Source organism: Dendrobates tinctorius, unplaced genomic scaffold (assembly GCF_039654945.1).
Source record: "Dendrobates tinctorius isolate UK_male_01 unplaced genomic scaffold, ASM3965494v1 ptg000041l, whole genome shotgun sequence".
NCBI classification, from domain to species: Eukaryota; Metazoa; Chordata; class Amphibia; order Anura; family Dendrobatidae; genus Dendrobates; species Dendrobates tinctorius.
The window spans coordinates 3381049-3405713 of record NW_027361709.1 but is presented as its reverse complement, the minus strand read 5'-3'; the positions used below and the strand labels follow the sequence as shown (position 1 = coordinate 3405713).

General features: G+C 48.7%; 1 protein-coding gene across 1 annotated transcript; it reads left to right on the top strand.

The window, feature by feature from the left end:
- Positions 1–2077: 2077 nt before the first annotated feature.
- Positions 2078–23722, top strand: TXNRD3 (thioredoxin reductase 3). The gene is made up of 16 exons (XM_073575030.1): positions 2078–2347; positions 6145–6205; positions 6528–6637; positions 6769–6876; positions 13409–13481; positions 14543–14662; positions 14739–14881; positions 15568–15683; positions 17441–17666; positions 17871–17963; positions 18830–18906; positions 18980–19136; positions 19387–19494; positions 19833–19928; positions 20907–21041; positions 22366–23722. The coding sequence occupies exons 1-16, from the start codon at positions 2243–2245 to the stop codon at positions 22426–22428; spliced, it is 1791 nt and encodes a 596-aa protein (XP_073431131.1). The 5' UTR covers positions 2078–2242; the 3' UTR covers positions 22429–23722.
- Positions 23723–24665: the final 943 nt, after the last annotated feature.

The window sequence follows — 24665 nt, the reverse complement described above, 5'->3', positions numbered from 1 at the left end:
GCAATCTGCACTGTTTACACCTGCTATACCAGCTGCTGCCAGCAGAGGGCAGCACAACTTTCCAGTTTGGGTGCAATGGGCACCTTCCAGCCACCCGCTCACCCGCCAGACATTGCCTCACGCTCTCCCCGGCTCCATGAGGGGTCCGGAGTAGTTTTGGGGACTTTTCACTCTCGGACTCTGCTCGGGAGATGGAGGATTATTTTGGCATCTCTCTGGGCACAGTTATATGGCTGTGCCCGTCCTGGCGCTCTGCAGACACGATGCGGCACTTTCTGAGCACTTGCCATTTCATATTATATTGCGCGGTCCTGTGTGCGCTGCACAGTCACATTCTGGTCCCTGCACGGCGCAAACTGGACAAGATATGGGGCAAGGTACGAGGGGTCGGCCCAGCGAGAGCGGGCAGGTGCCCCTGTGCCCGGCTAGCAGCTTACAACATGCGGGGTGTCCGTGCAGTGGACAGGAGCCGCCTCGTGGGACCGGACTGAGGCGCTTTACATTAAAAAGTTCCAATAAAGTGAGTAAAATCTAAAAATAAAAATGACATATTTGGTGTCACCGCGTGTAACCGTCCGACTGACAGAAGATCAGAATATTAATCCTCCGCGGTGAACGCCAAACGGAAAAAAACCTAAAAAGTTCTGACTGAAACTCTGCACATACATGGATGCGCGACACCGTCAGGGATGTGTAGTCAGTCCCATCACCGGCACCAGCTGTGGCACCAGCTACAGAACCAGCACCAGCTTCAGAACCAGCACCAGATACAGAACCAGCACCAGCTACAGAACCAGCACCAGCTTCAGAACCAGCACCAGCTTCAGAACCAGCACCAGATACAGAACCAGCACCAGCTACAGAACCAGCACCAGATACAGAACCAGCACCAGATACAGAACCAGCACCAGCTACAGAACCAGCACCAGCTTCAGAACGAACACCAGCTTCAGAACCAGCACCAGATACAGAACCAGCACCAGCTTCAGAACGAACACCAGCTTCAGAACCAGCACCAGCTTCAGAACCAGCACCAGCTTCAGAACCAGCACCAGCTACAGAACCAGCACCAGCTACAGAACCAGCACCAGCTACAGAACCAGCACCAGCTTCAGAACGAACACCAGCTTCAGAACCAGCACCAGATACAGAACCAGCACCAGCTTCAGAACCAGCACCAGCTTCAGAACCAGCACCAGATACAGAACCAGCACCAGCTACAGAACCAGCACCAGCTACAGAACCAGCACCAGCTACAGAACCAGCACCAGCTTCAGAACGAACACCAGCTTCAGAACCAGCACCAGATACAGAACCAGCACCAGCTTCAGAACGAACACCAGCTTCAGAACCAGCACCAGCTTCAGAACCAGCACCAGCTTCAGAACGAACACCAGCTTCAGAACCAGCACCAGCTACAGAACCAGCACCAGATACAGAACCAGCACCAGCTTCAGAACCAGCACCAGATACAGAACCAGCACCAGCTACAGAACCAGCACCAGCTACAGAACCAGCACCAGATACAGAACGAACACCAGCTTCAGAACCAGCACCAGCTACAGAACCAGCACCAGCTACAGAACCAGCACCAGCTTCAGAACCAGCACCAGCTACAGAATCAGCAGCAGCTACAGAACCAGCACCAGATACAGAACCAGCACCAGCTACAGAACCAGCACCAGCTACAGAACCAGCACCAGCTACAGAACCAGCACCAGCTTCAGAACCAGCACCAGATACAGAACCAGCACCAGATACAGAATCAGCACCAGATACAGAATCAGCAGCAGCTACAGAACCAGCACCAGATACAGAACCAGCACCAGATACAGAATCAGCACCAGCTTCAGAACCAGCACCAGCTTCAGAACCAGCACCAGATACAGAACCAGATACAGAACCAGCACCAGCTTCAGAACTAGCACCAGATACAGAACCAGCAGCAGCTACAGAACCAGGACCAGATACAGAACCAGCACCACACCTCCCTGCCTTCCTCTCCAGCGTCTCCTGCTCATCGAAACACGCCTCTGTCTCTTTAAGATCACGTGACGAAACTTCTGCTTGCTCATTCTTACTCGGCAGTCTGCGCACACACGTGGTACACCGGGGGCGGGGACTCGGCTCTCCTAGTGACGTCATCTCAGAAGGTCGACGAGCGGGAAGACAAGACACAGCGCAGGGACTGAGAGGGAGCGACGGAGTCCGCGGAGGGTCACAGCCAGACGCCATCACCACCATGCCGCCGACCGGCCGGGACGCCGCGCAGAGCCGGGTGCAGGAGCTGCTGGAGAAGAACCCGGTGGTTGTGTTCAGCAAGAGCTACTGCCCGTACTGTGACCGGGTGAGGAGGCGGCGCTCAGCTGCTCTTTGATGCTGGGGGTTGTAGTCCCCGCCATAGTGGAGATACTCCGCTCTGTCTGCTGTGACTGAATATTAACCTTCCCCAGGGACTAATGTATACAATGCACTCCTCACAGCGGAGGGTCTGTTACACTGTATCCGTCCGGGCTGTTCAGCTCACAGAGGAACAAACCCTCAGCTGTGAGAAGAAGACGATCAGTAATGTATGTACACAGTGACTGCACCAGCAGAATAGTGAGTGCAGCTCTGGAGTATAATACAGGATGTAACTCAGGATCAGTAATGTAATGTATGTACACAGTGACTGCACCAGCAGAATAGTGAGTGCACCTCTGGGGTATAATACAGGATGTAACTCAGGATCAGTAATGTAATGTATGTACACAGTGACTGCACCAGCAGAATAGTGAGTGCAGCTCTGGGGTATAATACAGGATGTAACTCAGGATCAGTAATGTATGTACACAGTGACTGCACCATCAGAATAGTGAGCGCAGCTCTGGAGTATAATACAGGAGGTAACTCAGGATCAGTAATGTAATGTATGTACACAGTGACTGCACCAGCAGAATAGTGAGTGCAGCTCTGGGGTATAATACAGGATGTAACTCAGGATCAGTAATGTATGTACACAGTGACTGCACCATCAGAATAGTGAGTGCAGCTCTGGGGTATAATACAGGAGGTAACTCAGGATCAGTAATGTAATGTATGTACACAGTGACTGCACCAGCAGAATAGTGAGTGCAGCTCTGGGGTATAATACAGGATGTAACTCAGGATCAGTAATGTATGTACACAGTGACTGCACCATCAGAATAGTGAGTGCAGCTCTGGAGTATAATACAGGAGGTAACTCAGGATTAGTAATGTAATGTATGTACACAGTGACTGCACCAGCAGAATAGTGAGTGCAGCTCTGGGGTATAATACAGGATGTAACTCAGGATCAGTAATGTATGTACACAGTGACTGCACCATCAGAATAGTGAGTGCAGCTCTGGAGTATAATACAGGAGGTAACTCAGGATCAGTAATGTAATGTATGTACACAGTGACTGCACCAGCAGAATAGTGAGTGCAGCTCTGGGGTATAATACAGGATGTAACTCAGGATCAGTAATGTAATGTATGTACACAGTGACTGCACCAGCAGAATAGTGAGTGCAGCTCTGGGGTATAATACAGGATGTAACTCAGGATCAGTAATGTAATGTATGTACACAGTGACTGCACCAGCAGAATAGTGAGTGCAGCTCTGGGGTATAATACAGGATGTAACTCAGGATCAGTAATGTAATGTATGTACACAGTGACTGCACCAGCAGAATAGTGAGTGCAGCTCTGGGGTATAATACAGGAGGTAACTCAGGATCAGTAATGTAATGTATGTACACAGTGACTGCACCAGCAGAATAGTGAGTGCAGCTCTGGAGTATAATACAGGATGTAACTCAGGATCAGTAATGTAATGTATGTACACAGTGACTGCACCAGCAGAATAGTGAGTACAGCTCTGGAGTATAATACATGAGGTAACTCAGGATCAGTAATGTAATGTATGTACACAGTGACTGCACCAGCAGAATAGTGAGTACAGCTCTGGAGTATAATACATGAGGTAACTCAGGATCAGTAATGTAATGTATGTACACAGTGACTGCACCAGCAGAATAGTGATTGCAGCTCTGGAGTATAATACAGGATGTAACTCGGGATCAGTAATGTATGAACACAGTGACTGCACCAGCAGAATAGTGAGTGCAGCTCTGGAGTATAATACAGGAGGTATCTCAGGATCAGTAATGTATGTACACAGTGACTGCACCAGCAGAATAGTGAGTGCAGCTCTGGAGTATAATACTGGATGTAACTCAGGATCAGTAATGTATGTACACAGTGACTGCACCAGCAGAATAGTGAGTGCAGCTCTGGGGTATAATACTGGATGTAACTCAGGATCAGTAATGTATGTACACAGTGACTGCACCAGCAGAATAGTGAGTGCAGCTCTGGAGTATAATACAGGAGGTAACTCAGGATCAGTAATGTATGTACACAGTGACTGCACCAGCAGAATAGTGAGTGCAGCTCTGGAGTATAATACTGGATGTAACTCAGGATCAGTAATGTATGTACACAGTGACTGCACCAGCAGAATAGTGAGTGCAGCTCTGGGGTATAATACTGGATGTAACTCAGGATCAGTAATGTATGTACACAGTGACTGCACCAGCAGAATAGTGAGTGCAGCTCTGGAGTATAATACAGGAGGTAACTCAGGATCAGTAATGTATGTACACAGTGACTGCACCAGCAGAATAGTGACTGCACCTCTGGAGTATAATACAGGATGTAACTCAGGATCAGTAATGTAATGTATGTACACAGTGACTGCACCAGCAGAATAGTGAGTGCACCTCTGGAGTATAATACAGGATGTAACTCAGGATCAGTAATGTAATGTATGTACACAGTGACTGCACCAGCAGAATAGTGAGTGCACCTCTGGGGTATAATACAGGATGTAACTCAGGATCAGTAATGTAATGTATGTACACAGTGACTGCACCAGCAGAATAGTGAGTGCAGCTCTGGAGTATAATACAGGATGTAACTCAGGATCAGTAATGTATGTACACAGTGACTGCACCAGCAGAATAGTGACTGCACCTCTGGAGTATAATACAGGATGTAACTCAGGATCAGTAATGTAATGTATGTACACAGTGACTGCACCAGCAGAATAGTGAGTGCACCTCTGGAGTATAATACAGGATGTAACTCAGGATCAGTAATGTAATGTATGTACACAGTGACTGCACCAGCAGAATAGTGAGTGCACCTCTGGGGTATAATACAGGATGTAACTCAGGATCAGTAATGTATGTACACAGTGACTGCACCAGCAGAATAGTGAGTGCAGCTCTGGAGTATAATACAGGAGGTAACTCAGGATCAGTAATGTATGTACACAGTGACTGCACCAGCAGAATAGTGACTGCACCTCTGGAGTATAATACAGGATGTAACTCAGGATCAGTAATGTAATGTATGTACACAGTGACTGCACCAGCAGAATAGTGAGTGCACCTCTGGAGTATAATACAGGATGTAACTCAGGATCAGTAATGTAATGTATGTACACAGTGACTGCACCAGCAGAATAGTGAGTGCACCTCTGGAGTATAATACAGGATGTAACTCAGGATCAGTAATGTAAGGTATGTACACAGTGACTGCACCAGCAGAATAGTGAGTGCACCTCTGGGGTATAATACAGGATGTAACTCAGGATCAGTAATGTAATGTATGTACACAGTGACTGCACCAGCAGAATAGTGAGTGCAGCTCTGGAGTATAATACAGGATGTACGGAGTGATGTATGTACTATGACTCTGTATGTTGTAGATTATATAACTTGTGTAATATATATTTGCACACATACTGTAGATTTCCTTCCTACTTTCCTGGTATCTTCTGTGTCACATGTAAATTAGGGATCAGGAAATTCTTCTCAGGTTTATTGTCCTGTGATGTAATAACCGGGTGAGCTCCTCAGTCTCTGGGATACGCCGGTGTGCACAGCGGATGTGTGTCGTGTGATAGCGGTCTCTGGGTGGAGATGTGATTGGGTGCGGTTTCCTGTTACTCCGTCGTCCTCTTCTCCGCTCCTGGGAATGGCTGATAACATAGAACAGTAGCGGATATTGCCGTCATCTTGTATGATTCCGTGTGACGTCAGGATTGATGTTTTCTCTGGTTTCCGCCTGCAGGTGAAGGAGCTGTTCACTTCTCTGGGGAAGGAATATTTTGCACTGGAGCTGGATCGTTGCGGTGAGTGAATGATTAGCCGATCACACGCGATTCTCAGCTCGTGGCTGTTAATGTTTGACGCGGTTCACACGCGGCTCGGTCACCAGTACAGAGGACACGCTGTGGTTATAATGGTGTGTTGGGACGCCCCAGAATGATCGGCATAGGAGGCCGGGGCAGGAGGTTTCTGTCCTCACCATCGTATAGCGGTGATATTTATGGTCTATGTTAATGCCGCACCCCGACCACCCGCCTGATGTGACTGAGGTTGTGGGATATGTAACTGCTCGTATGATCTTGGGGGGGGATTCGCCACTGACTGCGGTTTATTCTCGGGTTCTAGATGACGGCAGCAGTATCCAGGACCTGCTGTATGAGATGACCGGACAGAAGACCGTCCCCAGCGTCTTTGTGTATAAGACTCACGTTGGCGGCTGCGATAAGACGCTACTGGTCAGTGGCTCTATATCAATATCAGCGCGTCTACGAACAAACGATCTGATGGTGTATACAGCTCCCAGGCAGGTTTATGTCTCCACAGTCCGACTACCCTTCCCTAATGGTCGGTGCTTTCTGGTTTGCAGGCTCATAAGGACGGGACTCTGCAGAAGCTGCTGGAGAACGACACCGTCACCTACGACTATGACCTGATCGTCATCGGCGGCGGCTCGGGCGGCCTGGCCTGCTCCAAGGTATCGTCACTTGCGTCACCTCGGCTTCCTTCCTCCAGCGGTTAATGGTGTTAACCCTTTCAGGGTTTGCGTTGTATCGCTGTAGTTATCTGTTCATGTAACACATTACTGGCACCATTGCAAAGTGTGGCCCCCCCCACCCCAGGTGTTATTATAGTGGCCATAGCAGCCACTGGTCATTCTGGATGTACAATCAGAAGCCGTAAAGCGCTGACACATCAGATGATTAAAGGGTTTGTCCTGTGCCTCTCACTCCCACAACAGGCGGCAACATAAAGATGCGTGCTGGCACTTGCTGATTTCGGGAGATGGCACGAAGGTGTCGGAGAACTCTGATATTTTGTGGGTGTTTATGGACTTTTACAAAGATTTATACTTCTCTCGGGTGGAGGCATCAGCGGGGGAAACGGAGACATGTATGCTCAACCAGTAGCTAGAATTAGGGTGAATGGGGAATCATCATGCACCATAGAGTTATATAGAGGTACGAGGCAGGAGTGTCCGCTCTCCTCTCTTGTTTGCTCTCGCTGTGGAACCGTTGGCCGCAAAGATCCGACGGTCTCCCGAGGTCTCGGGGTTCAACTATGGGGCCATTGAGGAAAAGAGAGTTCTCTATGCGGATGATATATTATTGTTCTTGAGGGATCCCCGCTCTTCCCTGGACGGTGCCATTCGAATCATTGAGAAATTTGGGTCTTTATCGGGGTTGGTGATAAACTGGAATAAATCAATTTGGTTTAGGGTGGATAACGCAGGAGAGGAGGGGGGAGATGCAGCTGTTGGGGGCAGACTTAAGGTTGTAGACCAATTTAAATATCTTGGGATACGGATTTCTCAGGAACCACAGAAAAATGAAAAGGATCAAAAAGAAAACACAAAAAGACCAAGATAGCAGCAAAAATGACCCCTTAAAAATTAACTTTTAATTAATTAAAATCTTGGACAATCCCATCTCAAAGGGTACAAAACAATCAATAACCAAAAGGTCACCAGGCAGAACATTTTTCAAAACAATGACAGACTGTATATATGAAACCCCCTAGACAGCAAAAACGTTACACAGGAAGAACGGAGAGGAAACAATGTTCCAAGCAATAGTAGTAAATATTTAAGCACTGCAACTAGATCATCATAAATCCACCAGGTGGAAATAAGTGGCATACAGATGCTGATTAATCATACGACATGGAGAAATGATTAATGTCATATGATTAATCAGCGTTTGCCCGCAGGATGCGTTTTTTCTCCATAGACTTGCATTAGCGACGCATTGCGACGTATGGCCACACGTCGCATCCATCGTGCAACGGATGCATCGTGTTTTGGCGGCCGACGCACACAAAAACATTACATGTAACTTTTTTTGTGCGTCTTGTCCGCCATTTTCGACCGCGCATGCGCGGCCGAAACTCTGCCCCCTCCTCCCTGGACATTACAATGGGGCAGCGGATGCGTTGAAAAACTGCATCCGCTGCCCCCGTTGTGCAAATCTTTCACAACGTGCGTCGGTACGTCAGCCCGACGCATTGCGACGGGCCCGTACCGACACTAGTGTGAAAGTAGCCTTAGAGCGAAGGTTGGGGCCTGGAACAAATTGTTGGTGGTGGGCCGAGTTAACCCTATTAAAATGATTCTGATGCCTAAGGAGCTGTATGTCCTGCAGAACTCTCCTATTTGGATAGCCCGTTAGCCCGTGAGAGGTTTAAACGGATTAATTCTTTATTCCGAAGCTTGGTATGGGGGAAACGGTGTCCTCGTATTAAGCTGGAGACACTCCAATGGCTTAAGGATGGGGAGGGGCTGGCTTTGCCTAATCCGGAAGTATATTTTCTTGCAGCTCAGTGTCAGCACCTTAGAGGCTGGGCGCACGAGGGAACTTCTAACGTAATACAGCGTCTTATTGAAGGGGTCACGAGCCGGTGTCCTGTCATACAGAGCTTGGAGGATGGGTCCTTGGGGTACACCCAACATTATTACTGATTTCTAAACTGTGGGAACGGGTTAAACAAATAATAATAATAATAATAAATTTTATTTTTATAGTGCCAACATATTCCGCAGCACTTTACATTTCAGAGGGGATTTGTACAGACAATAGACATTACAGAATAACAATAATCACATACAGTAGATTATAACAAATACCAAGAGGAGTGAGGGCCCTGCTCGCAAGCTTACAGTCTATGAGGAAAGAGGTAGACACGAAAGGTGGGTGGTAACAGTTGCCCTGATTGTATGGACCAGCCATAATGTTAAGTGTGTAACAGTACAGACACAGAGGGCTAATGGATGCATAAAGCATGTGGGAACATGATGCTGGGAACCTGGTTATGGTAAAACTTTTGGCTCTGCCACACAGGGATAGGTTAGGTTAATGTGTTGAGGCGATAGGCCAGTCTGAATAAATGCGTTTTCAGGACACGCTTAAAATTGTGGGGATTGGGGACTAATCGTATTGACCTGGGAAGTGCATTCCAAAGAATTGGCGCGGCACGTGTAAAGTCTTGGAGACGGGAGTGGGAGGTTCTGACTATTGAGGATACTAACCTCAGGTCATCAGCAGAACGGAGGGCGCGGGTAGGGTGGTATACTGAAACAAGGGAGGAGATGTAGGGTGCTGCTGAGCCATGGAGGGCTTTGTGGGTGAGGGTAATAAGTTTATACTGAATTCTGGAGTGGATGGGTAGCCAGTGTAATGACTGGCACAAGGTAGAGGCATCGGTGTAACGATTGGTGAGGAATATGATCCTGGCTGCAGCATTCAAGACAGATTGGAGAGGGGAGAGTTTTGTAAGAGGGAGACCGATTAGAAGAGAGTTACAATAGTCGAGACGAGAATGAATAAGAGAAACAGTAAGAGTTTTTGCAGAGTCAAAAGTAAGAAAAGGTCGAATTCTAGAAATGTTTTTGAGGTGCAGATGACAAGAGCGAGCCAGTGATCGAATGTGGGGGGCAAAGGAAAGCTCGGAATCAAGTATGACCCCAAGACAGCGGGCATGTTGCTGGGGAGTAATAGTGGAACCACAGACGGAAATGGCAATGTCGGGTGTAGGTACATTAGTAGCGGGAGGAAACACAAGGAGTTCAGTCTTTGACAGGTTCAGTTTCAGATATAGTGAGGACATGATATTAGACATAGCGTTTAGACAATCGCCAGTGTTTTCTAGAAAGGCTGGCGTGATGTCAGGAGACGAAGCGTATAATTGGGTGTCATCAGCATAGAGATGGTACTGGAAACCAAATCTACTGATTGTTTGACCAATAGGGGCAGTGTACAAGGAGAAGAGGAGGGGGCCTAGAACCGATCCTTGAGGAACCCCAACAGTAAGGGGAAGGTGAGAGGAGGAGGAACCGGCAAAAGAAACAGTAAAGGAGCGGTCGGAGAGATAGGAGGAGAACCAGGAGAGAACGGTGTCCTTGAGGCCAATGGAATGGAGCATAGTGAGGAGGAGCTGATGATCCACAGTGTCGAATGCTGCAGAGAGATCCAAGAGAATTAGCATGGAGTAATGACCATTTGATTTAGCTGTTAGCAGATCATTAGAGACTTTAGTGAGGGCAGTTTCAGTGGAGTGTAAAGAGATAAACAAATTCGTGGGGTCACCGGCCTAACTAGATTCTCTCCACTATGGGGTAATAATAATTTACCGGAGTTTAAGGCACTGGGAAATTTAGCGGAATGGCAGGCAAAGGGGATACGCTATGTTTTTCAGTTATTGGACCAGCGAGAGCTGAAACCCTTTTCCCGGCTGCAGGCGGAGTTTGGTCTTAGGGCCTCTGGGGAGTTTCACTATGCAAGGATGACGCATGCACATAGGGCTCAGAACAGGGGGGATCGTCTCAATATCCAGGGAGACTTGGTGTTGGAGTGTGTTTGCGGAGATGGATCTGGAGCGCCCCGCGGGGCCTGGGGGTACTCGGTACCGGGCCCGTCGACTTCAATGGGGGACTGTGTCACGGTGGCGGCGACCTGATCCGTGGCCCAGAGGCTTCCAGTAATAGGGGAAAGTTGTGTGGTATTTATGTGGTAAAGATAATGTTTATAGATGGTGAAATACGTGACGCCACCTGTGGTATTCTGGTCAGAGGTGACCAGCGCTGCGGTGTTGCTTCTCTGGGATGGATGTTGGGCGCAGCTATGACGTTGTAGCCCTCCACAGGTAGGGCTGTAGTCCCAGGGCAAAGATGTTAAATAAATAGTAAAAGTGGCTGTGAGCGTTGTGGTGCAGATAAATGAGAGACACAGAGAGGTGCAGTTTCTTTACCTTTTACTGGTAATAGGTTGCAGTCCGGAGTACCACATACAGGTGATGGAAGGAGTCCGGCTCGCCTGGAGGCATTCAGGGGATCCACTTTGCCAGGTGGGGATTTAGGACCTTCCTTTCTGCGCTATGTGTGGGGGTCTCCGCTGTATATAACTATGCTGCGACCCTCTATTCGTGATGGTTTCACTAACCTGTTCGGCTGTCAGCGTGAGCCTATTCCACGGGCATCGTTCTCTTCACCACCGGCCCCGGGCTCCTTATCCGCTGCCGTGCCCTCAGGTGATCAATGTGCACAGGATTTTACAATCCCCTGTACTTTCAGATTCAGCTATCAGGGCGTACTGTTCCTGTCAGCCTAGAACCCTGATGTCCCTTTTCTCTTTATTAGCGCTTCACTCAGGGGTCTGCTATATGCAGTATTTTAGCTTCCCTAGAGTCTCTTAGTCTCTGCTCTTGTCCTTTCCCTCTTCACAGATCAGCTGCCTGTCTTTATCTGACAGGATCTTCCAGAAAGATCTCTTTACCTCATGTCCTCATGTTTAAACTGTCCTTTCTCCTCACAGCTGTTTCGTTTCCATGACAACCCCCTCAGCTAATTTCTAGCTGACTCACCAACCCCCTCTGCTGGCCAGAATTTATAAGGCATCTCCCTTTTCTGACCTGCAGCAGGAAATTGTGATTAAATCTATGCTGCCTGGCATGGGGTTCCCTTTCTGCCTCCAAGAATGACTTTACCCATTAGAGGGAGGTAATGTCACTGTGACCACCGGACTCTGGGGTGTCACAGATCTACGAAGGGGGTCATCGCCTCCCTATATAGAGACTTATTGCATACCCATCTGTGGGATTTCCCATTAAGGCGAGGACTAAGTGGGAGAGAGAGTTGGGCTGCATGGAGGATGAAGTGTGGGAGTCTGTTCTGGAATGGATACCGAAACTGTCGTTGAGTGAAGCATACAGGCTGTCCCAGCTTTTTATTCTCCATAGAGTGCACAGATCTCTGGAGGTTTTGTATAAGGCTGGTCTGCGATCTTCCTCTGAATGTCCCCGATGTAAAAGTGAGAACGCTGGAATGCTTCATATGATGTGGACGTGTCCTGGGCTGTCTGGTTTTCGGGTGGTGGTTATAAGTCAGATAGAAGGGGCTTATAGATGCCCGATCCCGAGGGCACCGGTGGTTTGTCTGTTGGGATATGTGGAGGAGATAAATGTGGAAAATTCTTTCAAGTTGGCAATTGCCAGGCTGTTGTATATGGCTAGGAAGGTGATTGCGAGGAACTGGATTAGGGAGGAGCCGCCCTGGAGAGGAGAATCTCTTATGTAAAGCATGTCACTGAGCTGGAGAAGGGAGTCTACAAGAAGAGGGGAAAATTGGCGATGTATGATAAACGATGGATGCCATGGCTGGAGATGGGGTGAGCTGGATGTATGAGTCATGTCTTGTGGATATACACGTGTATGGAATGCGCATCCACATTTCTTTCCTGGATGATGATGTATGCTTTGATGGTATATAATGGCACAGTTCCTGCTGAATGATATCGTAAGCTGTCCGGAGGGAGGGGCGGGGGGGCTGTTCTGAGGGTTTTGTTAAAACAGAAAATGTTTATCTCCCTCTGATTATCGTATTGATGTAAACTTCTTAAGAGAAATCTACTTGAGTAAAAAATAAAAAAAAAGATGCGTGCACGGTCAGCAGGTGATACAGGTGCCATGTAACCGAAGCGTCTTGCGGCTCTTTATTGTGAAAGTGATTTGTGCCTGAGATCCCCTTAAAGACTTCCCGCACTCTGCCCGTGGGATTTTACGCTGCAGCCATGTCCGTGTGATTGTGGCGATGCGGGAACACATTATAATAGGATTCCTGCAGGGTTTTCTCCACGTTTGTAGCAGCATATGGTGCAGCGGAGTGAGGTTGGGGCCAAGCCGTCCTGTACACGGCCTCACTGATACTCGGACCCGCTATCCCCGAGTGCATCATATTAGGACTTCACTAGTCAGCGGTCCTGACTTATGGGGATCCCTCGGGTGCCAGATTCTCTTCACCGACTGACTCGGAGAAGGTGAACCCCCGAGAAATGATCATCCAGTGATCAAGGTGGCATGCAGCCATATTGATTGTGACCAGGACCGTGCCTTGACGTCTTGTATGTAGTATCTTACCGGAGGCTAAAAGACCCCCTTTAGTCATGGGGCGGCCCTCCCTGCGTCGGCAGAGCGCCTCCTGTTGTAAATGTTTGTAGTCAGTTGTTTTTATCTCTTTACAGGAAGCTGCTTCTTTGGGAAAGAAAGTGATGGTGCTTGATTATGTTGTTCCTACACCTCTGGGCGCTGCTTGGGGTAAGTTTTGGATTACCTGCCAAGATTAAGAGCTCTGCTTGTTGTCAATGAAAAGTTTCAGAAGCAGGGTGACTTTCTTCTCACACAGCTGCAGTTTGGTGCACTGTATCGGTGTAGGTAAGACTAGCGCTGGTGTTGAATATCCTTGTGTGAACAGGGCCAGGTCCAGGGTTGGTCGTCAGTATGTCATTACAGATACTGCCCGGTTCAATTGCCCCATGTCACTCTTCCTGCACCCCCGGCAAAGATGACAGGGGCAGCCATAGACAAGTGGGCATTTTCTAATCAGTCACTCCCAGGAATGTGTTATTACATGGGGTGATTCAGATGACAAGTCGTCTAGAATCGGCGTCTCCCTCCTATAGCAGCTCTCTGTATTAAGAGGTAGGGGCCCAAGTAGAGGACCCCTTTTTTATTAGATCAGCATGCCCAGTGTGACCATATGATCACATGTCGTCATGATAGAAACTTTTTCCTCTTAAAACTATGTTCTCATTCACTAACAGATAGCAGAGATCTTGAAAACTGTGAAGCGTTAAATCTCACATTTAAATCAGAAAGTTGGGAACTTTAGGCATCATTTACCTAAGGCTGAGACCCAAATGCTGAGCAGGTACCCTCCTCTGGTCCAGTGCCAGCTCCCCATTGTCTCTGGGTCCGTGATCTTTTGGCTGCAGCAGTGACATCACACATGACCACTGCAAACAATCACTGAGCTCAATGGATCTGCTGTCTACATCGCTACAGCCGCTGAACTCGGTGATTGGCTGCAGTGGTGATGATGTGCTGTCCAGGTGATGTTTTCATTGTGGCCAACACCTAGAAAAATCCCCTTTATGCCTCATTACATATTGATCTGTGCAAGGGAGCGGTGTACGTTGCCGGACCATGATTCTGCAGTTTCTGGTTTAGTCCCTTATTGAGGACTCCTGATATTGACTAATAACTGCGATTAGTTGAGCACTTTTTGTTGCAGCTTTAGGACACAAGTGTCCATCGCTTGTTGTAACCTTTAGGCCTTCCACAGTTTTCATGGGTGATTGGTGGTTTCTTCTGTGCAGGGTTGGGCGGCACTTGTGTCAATGTTGGGTGCATTCCCAAGAAGTTGATGCACCAGGCGGCTCTCCTGGGACAAGCGCTGAAGGACTCGAGGAAATTTGGCTGGGAATACGAGGAGCAAGGTAATAGGGCGGCAGTGGGGTGTCCTATAAAGCCTGTCAAGTCCTTCCCTTAGTAACGTCAATGTTTCCTTCACAGTAAAACACAACTGGGAGACGATGAGGGAAAACATCCAGAACTACATCGGCTCTCTGAACTGGGGTTATCGAGTGGCTCTGAGGGACAAGAACGTCCGCTACGAGAACGCCTTCGGGGAGTTTGTGGAGCCACATAAGATAAAGGTAAAAAAGAGTGTTATGGTGCAAACCCAGCGCTGCAGCTGCTGCAGAACCTCCGGACTAGCAGTAGCGATCAGCAGCTAGTCCGCCCTATGAGCTGTTCCATGCTGGTGGTGGTGGTAGTAGTGGTTTTTGGAGGCTGATCAGAGCACTGAGGCTGGCCATATCCCACCATCCTCAGAGGAGCGCCTGCAAGCTCTTAAGCAAAGGGCCTGTAAGCGCACGTTCCCTGCTTAGGAAACCGGCTTCCTCTGAAAGACTGCAGCAGTGGCCGGTAACTTAGGGAACAATAAGTAAAGAATACAATTACAATTCCAAATGAATTAACCAAAATAGTTAACATTAATAGTTAATTAAGCTTTTTGTTACAAGCATTGAAACTATAACCATTTATTATGTTCCAAAAACATCTTTAAGATAAATGGCGTCTTGTGCATTATATGGACGTCCGAAGTCTGCGAGAGCTGCTGCTTGTTAACGGCCCTCCACCCTGATGTGAAGGAGTCACAGACGCCATAGTCTTGCTTTACACTTCTAATAAATTTAGTAAACTGAACTCCAGTCCCCATTGTCTGTACATTTTGGCTGTCGTGGGCTCTCGCCTCCCCACTCGGTTCTGCTACACTTTCTATGCATTCTGTGCATAACATTAATGTGACAATTTCTGTTTTTCTTTTGGGGATTGTTAGGCGACTAATAAACGTGGGAAGGAGAGCTTCTTCACAGGAGAGAAGTTTGTTATCGCCACAGGGGAGAGACCCCGATATCTGGATATCCCAGGAGACAAGGAATTCTGCATCACCAGGTGAGCCCCTTCGCCCCGCATTTCCTCGCTTCGCTCCTATTACCGCAGACCCGCCTGTTAACACTTCGCTAGGTCATTGCACCGGTTTCCTTATCTCTGCTGCATTCCAGCAGTTTACAATGCGGAGGACAATTATATAATTCCCAGATTGCAGTTTCAGAATCCGATTTCACTTTAGTGTTTAAAGGGACCCTATACCCTGAATAATGAACCAATGCACAGATCACACTAATGGAGCAGCTGGAGATTGGTGACACTGGCTTGTGTGGTGTCCGATGCTCCATCTCAATTCGCCAGTTTATAGAAGGCACGGCCTTATACTAGGGGGGGTATCTATACCACAATATGTCCGGCTGTTAACATCCAGAGAACCTGACTGCCATTGTGCTTGTCCCCAGCGTGCTGCGCGGAGGCACTCCTCACATTGATAATTCACTATGTGCAGCCTCTACCCAGCCAGAGTGGTCTGCAACCACTTAAAGGGGGAAGTACACAAATATATTGAGGACATATGCTCAGGATAGGTTATCGTTAGCTGTTCTGTGTGGGTTTGACACTCTGCACCCCCAGCAATCAGCCGTGTCACCTGCTGGAGCTGCAAGGTGCTCCGCTCTGTACATTGTGTAGTGGCCATTATCAGTTTCCCACTGTAGACAGTGACAGCTGAGCTGCAGCACAGTGTCGGGAGCTGCCGGTGGGAGCTCATGGTGTCAGACCAACTAATGATTGAACATCCCCCTTAATGCAGAAAGCACAAGCTGTTTGCCCTGCGGCCAGATCTCGTCCAGTCCTGGTGTAATATAGGCACCTCGTGTAAAGTCCGGTCATGCAGGTGACGCTTTGTGCCTGGACTCGTTGGCACTTGTAGGGTTACGTGTCTTATTCCTGCTGGTTACAGAAGAAGGGAGTGTCGGCCGTTAAAGGGTTTCCTCATAAAGGCTTTCTTCATAAAGGGTTTCATCATGTACAATCGTGAGGCAAACTTCCAGCCTCCCGTCATGGACTCTGAACACTCGCCCGCTCGTCATCTGTCCATGAAGTTCAGGTCTCTTTAGATTGTTTGTGGACAATAACTAATAATCTCCTGCATTCATGGAACTAAAATCAACCGCTAAAAAACTGACTGCGGAGCTGAAATGCTGCCACTTTCATGCCCAATTTTTGCTTTACTTTATTACTGACATTTGCATCATAAATTGCCGTGATGTGGATTTCGCATCCGCCATGTCGTGCAAAGTGCAAGACAGACGGTGAGAAAAGTGCCGCTACTGAAACACCCAGCGTATTCCCTGCGCGCTGTCCCACAGCACATGCGACCTAAGGAACCCCTCCATTAGGGTCTCCTCCGTAGGACAGGTGAGATGTGCACGCTCCTTCTCGGTGCCGGACCTCACAGAACCTTGGCTCTGGGTCTCTGTCCGCCGGGGAATTCTTCCAGATTTGTGCATTGATCTCGTAAGTCGTTTTTTGTGCGTCCTCCTGCATCTATAAATAATGCCGCCAATATTTCGTTAGTGGTTAATTTGCAGAAAACCTCATGCAGAATGTGTTTTAGTCGCCACCACATAAATACAAAGAGACGTGAGCACATTAACCCTTCTACGGCCACAGCAATTTCCACACTCGATAAAACATGTTATCAATCAATAATTCCGGTCAGATGAGTCGTAGTCTTAAATCCTTGGCTCGGGGATCGCTGCCTTTGTCGGCTCAGGGTCGCCGCTGCTCTCGTGTAATCATACATGTTTCCTCTACAGCGACGACCTATTCTCATTGTCCTACTGCCCGGGGAAGACGCTTGTGGTCGGAGCTTCCTATGTGGCTTTGGAATGTGCCGGATTTCTCGCCGGGATCGGCTTGGATGTCACAGTCATGGTGCGCTCTATATTTCTACGCGGGTTTGACCAAGAGATGGCAGAGAGAGCTGGAGCCTATATGGAGACGCACGGAGTGAAGTTCATCAAGAAATTTGTGCCGACTTCAGTAAGAAATCATCTTCCTGTGTTCTGCAGTGTCACCAGCAGGGGGCACAGTCTTTAAGTTATCTGGATTATAGCAGCGAGAGGGGATTAGTGGCAGAGTCTGACCCCCGCACAGTGACGCTTCATTGTGCCACACACTGTTGGGGAGCCGTCATTCTGCCACTTAGGGACCGTGATCGGTTCATTAATAATCTCTCTCCAACAGGTGGAGCAGCTGGAAGCCGGGACTCCGGGGAGACTGAGGGTCGTCGCAAAGTCTACAGAGAGCGACACTCTCATCGAAGACGAATATAATACAGTGAGTGATTGACGCCACACAGGAGATCCGACAGATCCACTATATACTGCACCGCAAGGAACCCATCCCCTATATAGTGCACCACAAGGGACCCATCCCCTAAATACTACACCACACGGGACCCATCCCCTAAATACTGCACCACACGGGACCCATCCCCTATATACTGCACCACACGGGACCCATCCCCTATATACTGCACCACACGGGACCCATCCCCTATATACTGCACCACACGGGACCCATCCCCTATATACTGCACCACACGGGACCCATCCCCTATATACTACACCACACGGGACCCATCCCCTATATACTGCACCGCACGAGACACATCCTCTATATACTGCACCACAAGGAACCCATCCCCTATATACTACACCGCACAGGACACATCCACTATATACTGCACCGCAAGGAACCCATCCCCTATATACTGCACCGCAAGGGACCCATCCCCTAAATACTACACCGCACGGGACCCATCCCCTAAATACTGCACCGCACGGGACGCATCCTCTATATACTGCACCGCACGGGACGCATCCTCTATATACTGCACCGCACGGGACCCCTCCTCTATATACTGCACCGCACGGGACCCCTCCTCTATATACTGCACCGCACGGGACCCCTCCTCTATATACTGCACCGCACGGGACCCCTCCTCTATATACTGCACCGCACGGGACCCCTCCTCTATATACTGCACCGCACGGGACCCCTCCTCTATATACTGCACCGCACGGGACCCCTCCTCTATATACTGCACCGCACGGGACCCCTCCTCTATTTACTGCACCTCATGGGGACACGTCCTCAGAAATATGGATCCCAATAATCATGTGAAGTCCTTTTTCTTCTAGGTCTTGGTTGCTGTTGGGAGAGATTCTTGCACTAGAAATATTGGTCTGGAGAAGATTGGTGTGAAGATTAATAAGAGGTGAGAGCAGAATTTCCTTCTGCCGTTTTTGTATCTTCTGTTGCATTCTCAATATGTTAATCTCTGTTTGTAGGAACGGTAAGATTCCTGTGAACGATGAGGAGCAGACCAGCGTGCCTTATGTCTACGCCATAGGAGATATCCTGGATGGGAAGTTGGAGCTAACGCCTGTGGCGATCCAAGCAGGGCGGCTGCTGGCCCGGAGGCTTTATGGCGGCTCCAATGTGAAGGTATGATGGGAAAGAGTGACGGCTCGGCCTGCAAACTATGCACTTCCAGCTACTGAGTAACTACCACTCCCATCATGGCCTTATAATCATAGGCTTCACTACAGCAGAAGAACTAATTGCTTAACACGTAGACATCGAATGCTTACGAGTAAATGAGGAGATAATGGCTTTTTTTTTTTAAAAAAACCCTGTGGTAAGATGTACTTTATGATTTCTGGCACAATCTTGAAGAAATCGTTTTTCTTTGCAGTGTGACTACATTAACGTCCCAACAACTGTGTTTACTCCAATGGAGTACGGCTGCTGTGGATATCCAGAGGAAAAATCCATTGAAATCTTTGGCGAGGAAACGCTAGAGGTTTGTGCCCAGTTTTTCTTCCCTAACTTTGCTTTGCTCCTGTACAATTTTAACTATTGGACATGTGACTTGGCAGCTAAATCGGTAAAGGACTAGGAAAGCATGGCCGACCCTTCTGTAGACGTCCCCCACCCCTGTCTGCAAGTTGTGTCTGGGATTGCAGCTCAGACCTACTGTATGCAATGGAGATGAGCTGGAGTACCAAACACAGCAAAAGCTCAGCGGTGGTGCTGCTTCTGGTGCCATTGTGTTTTCTTAGTCCTATACAGGCAGATATTTTGCTTCTATTTTCCCAGTAATTCTCTGAAACCCACATGACCCTCTTTCACTTTTTCTAGGTCTACCACACTCTATTTTGGCCTCTGGAATGGACCGTCCCCGGGCGCGACAATAACACTTGTTTCGCCAAAGTCATCTGCAACAAACTTGACAATGTAAGTGGGAATTTTCCTGCTTGTGTAAGGGGGGGGGCCTTGTGTAAGGTGCCGGTGTGGGGAGGCTTGTGTAAGGTGCCGGTGTGGGGAGGCTTGTGTAAGGTGCCGGTGTGGGGAGGCTTGTGTAAGGTGCCGGTGTGGGGAGGCTTGTGTAAGGTACCGGTGTGGGGAGGCTTGTGTAAGGTACCGGTGTGGGGAGGCTTGTGTAAGGTGCCGGTGTGGGGAGGCTTGTGTAAGGTGCCGGTGTGGGGAGGCTTGTGTAAGGTGCCGGTGTGGGAAAGCTTGTGTAAGGTGCCGGTGTGGGGAGACTTGTGTAAGGTGCCGGTGTGGGGAGACTTGTGTAAGGTGCCGGTGTGGGGAGACTTGTGTAAGGTGCCGGTGTGGGGGGGCTTGTGTAAGGTGCCGGTGTGGGGGGGCTTGTGTAAGGTGCCGGTGTGGGGGGGCTTGTGTAAGGTGCCGGTGTGGGGGGGCTTGTGTAAGGTGCCGGTGTGGGGAGACTTGTGTAAGGTGCCGGTGTGGGAAGGCTTGTGTAAGGTGCCGGTGTGGGGGGGCTTGTGTAAGGTGCCGGTGTGGGGAGGCTTGTGTAAGGTGCCGGTGTGGGAAGGCTTGTGTAAGGCGCGGGGGGGTGCTCATGTGGAGAAGATATTGCGCCATTATTGTGTATGTCGCTTCCTGAGCCTAAAAGCACCGACTGATCTCTGCTTGGACATTTTTATTACATGTCCCAGATCGGATGAAATTCTTATCCTAGTCATTACAGCGGGGCTCTGCTGGATGTCGGAGCCGTCACCGCTGCTGATGGTGCTGACTCCTGCATCCGTGCCTTGCATTAGACTATTACTTCCATCTGCAGGAAGGCGATATTGCCTTGGTTTCACGGAGTCATGGCCTCTCCTTCACTGTGGTCTCCAACACATGATTAAATATGACTGGTTGTATTTCCTATAAATCACTTACTTTGTTTTTTTACCTTTTCAGTATCGAGTCATTGGGTTCCATGTTTTGGGGCCAAATGCCGGAGAGATTACTCAGGGATTTGCCGCAGCAATGAAATGTGGTCTAACCAAAGAAAAGCTGGATGAGACCATCGGCATCCACCCAACATGTGCAGAAGTAAGTATATTCAGGGCAGGTACACAGGGGCCGAGGTCCTGCCGGGCCTCATGCACGTAACTTGTATTGCGGGTCCCCAATATGTCTATATTAATGATAAACCTCCACATGGCACCTGCTACTTCTCTAGAAGAAAGTAGTCTTCACATCGGCTTGTGGACTGATTGCTGTGGGTCCCCAGCCTGCATCGTCCACTACAGGGGTAAAGTGGTATTACATAGCGTCTATTCATGTGAATGGGGCAGCCATGTAACGGAGTCCTCCAGGACAGAAACTGGTACCTTGGTCCCTGCTCTATGACGCAGTTGGTAGAAGGTGTTAAGAGAATTTTAAGGGGATCACAAGGTGAGGGGGATTTTCTAAGCCCAAGGTCCAAGTGGCCACATGGGTGTCGGTGCAGCAGATTCAAGAGTATAGGAAATGGAAACTGTAGGTAGACAGATGGAACGCAGGAAACCGCAGGCAAGCAAGGTGGAGCGAAGGAAACCGCAGGCAGGTAGCAGATAACACTCCAGTGTAATGGGGAATTTGGCAACTAAGAAAGCTGCACAGAGCCAGGAAGACGTCCTAAAAACCACAGGTGGCCAGAGCAGAGGTCCAGAAGACCGTGGGACAGGTAGAAGTCAGAACTCCGGCGTCACTAGAAGCTGCTGGTCTACTGGAGACGTCCTGCATCCCACAGCCAGGCTGCTGGGCACACACAAACTGCAAGTCTAGTCTCCAATTTAATGCCATGGCCCGGGGGTGAGTCTTAGAAGCCCAGGCAGTTAAGGTCCAGGCAGTTAATGACATAGATGCACGCCGAGACACCTGAAAACCCCGATGTAGAGCACTAGAGCGTTCAGTGGAGCAGGACCTGGACCAGGGACAGGTCTGTAACAGAAGGGACCCCCCACGTCTGACATCCATCGGCCTAATAGCTCAAATAGCCTTAATGGTTGACACATCATACGAGAGATCTCCTGTTACTTTTTCAGTATAGCGTGGCCATATAAGGCAGGAAGCTCGTTTTTTTTTTGTTTGTTTGGTTTTTGTTTTTTTTTTTTGGTTCTTGCCAAAATGCAAATATATGCTGTAAATTGTCAAATAAAATACCAAGTTCCGCCAGCAGCGCTCGTCATTAAATGGCCGCCTGTTAGATTTCCTCTGCTGAGGTGTAACCACGTCGTACAAGCAGACAATCTCTGCTCTTATCATCCAGCTGGACGGCTCATCGCAATTTTTTTCCCACCTGGTACTAAACGTCCCAATCCTATCTGATCGCGGTAAAATATAATTATTTGTATTTTTAGTAGCAAATGTTTTTTTTTTCCTTTTTCCCCAGACATTTACAACCATGGAGGTCACTAAATCATCCGGAGGTGACATCTCCCAGAAGGGTTGCTGAGGTTAAGCCCTGCTGTTGACCGTCCCTTTGTCTGATCCTCCTGTGGTCGGGCCGCTGTTGGCGTTACTGCTTTCTGGTGTCTTCGGTGCTGGGAGTTGTAGTATAAAGACGTCGGTCCCCGTAAGAATGAATCTCAAGGGTGAACGGTGGAACAGTAGAGTTTCCGAGAGGTCCGGATCTGTTTGGATCAGCATTTGTACCCCATATGCTTGTTATGAAGCCTCTGCTCCTCACCTCGCCTAGAGGAGAGCACCGGCGGATGCCCAGATGTGTCCGGCTCACAACGTCGGCATTATCCCGTCTCTGTAGTTTTTTTCTCTTTTTTTTACCATTTTCTGCTCCAATCTCTTCCTTGATTCTACATTGCTCCTATAAGTTTTCATAGCCCCAAAACCTCCGCTTTTGTCTGATTCCATTATTTATTTGTACATCGAGCTTTTACGCAGAGTTATGGCTGTAGCCTGGGCCAGGGGCGCTGCACACCAGGTCCTGTAATATTGGGGGTTTCATTGGTTAATGGGAGAAAAAAACTTATGCAATTTTATAATATTCTTTGCTTTGAACATTTCAATCTCTTTCTTGCTTTTTGTGAATGAAAATATTTCTGTTTGCAGCCCGAGAATAATCACAAATTCTCCAAATGTTACCAGCTATCAGTGCAGAGGATTGCTGCACTCTGACACTGCAGAGGATTGCTGCACTCTGACACGTCCTGCGCCCGTCTCATTTGGGCACGATCTGGACTCGGCCCTAGAATCTGAAGGTTGGAAGAAAGTTTTTCATTCACCCACGGCAACAAGAGATCTTAAATGGTAAAAATTAAAAGAAAAAAAAAAATCCAAACCATTAATTAAATATTAGGAAACCTTGGTCAGACCGGCAGCGGCAGGAGTCTGCATTGATCACACAGGATTCTGACCGTCTCTCAGAAGCCATGATCCAGCGCAGGATTCGCTGCAGCCCTAAGGGGGGAAGGTTGGGTCTCGGGTGGGTAAATTTTAGATTTGTATCGGTCCGTAGCTCTAGAAAAAGTTGGATTGCAGTTTGAAGCATCTGCCAGCCGCTGTGATGCACATATGTACGGTGTAGGCCGCGGTCTCTGGCCTCGTCTTTTTCTGCAGTCTCTGCCCTCGCCTCTGTCATCTGGCTGCGCGTCCTCATATTTCTGTCTTAGTCTTTTTCTGCCGGGGGGCGCTCTCGTTCCCTGGCCTCCTCGTCTTTGCTCTGTATTTGATGCATATAATTTTGGTCATGTATTGCTCACAGTGATGATCTATTAAATGGAGAGATGCAACATCAGGTGTCAGTCTCGTCCTTGGGTCACTCTGGGGGTCTTGCGTTTCCTGTTCTGGGGATAAATGCATCTGTGCTATCTGGTATAAAGAGGATTCATGGGAATTGGATAAACCCAGTGCGAGACGTATCCCAATACCCCTGTACCTGGTCCCAGGGCAGATTAATGTCACCTAAGAGGCCGCAGGACCCGTCAGAGGGGCTATTGGGGTACAGTCTGTATCTGCATCCACCACAGCGGGAGCAGCTCCTAGTGACGCCCGGCCCCGAATATGTGGATTCCTTCTAAGGGATCTGTGCACCCTATTGGGGACATATGAAGAGGGATTAAGTCGACGTCGCCACCACTCGCCGCTCCTCCATGTGGTGTTGGAAGGTTTTGGGCTCTTTAGTCGCCGCTAGTCATGTGACCGCTAAACTGCCCTGAGTAAATCATTTTTAAGATGGCTGTGACTGTGATGTATCATGTGACCTTACTGATACAGGAGCGGATGTGCGGTCTGAGCCTCGCACTACAGCGGTGATGTAGCTGTGCTGTGGCCCCCGGAGTTCAGTCTTCTGCTAATATTTGCTCATCAGATCATCTGGGTCCAGGCAGATAAAGGGTCAACGGCAAAGTGTGAACCAAACCTAAAAGTGCATACATCAGAAAAGAAAAACAAACTCGCCCAGACCGATCCCCCTAGGTGACACCGCCAATAAGGCCCCCATCTTGTAGGAGGCAGGGACGGATTCCTGCAGGCACAGATCACAGTTTATTTGCCTTAATTTCTGCGTACGAGCTGTGTCCACAAAACAGGAGCTAATGCAGACTGATTGTAAAATCTGCTTAATTTTAGGTGATGAGAAATGCGAAAAAGTGCTTGCAAAAGTATACACACCCTATACATTACTGCACTGAACATAGCGATCAGCAACGATCCTGGGGACGACAAGTAGCAGTA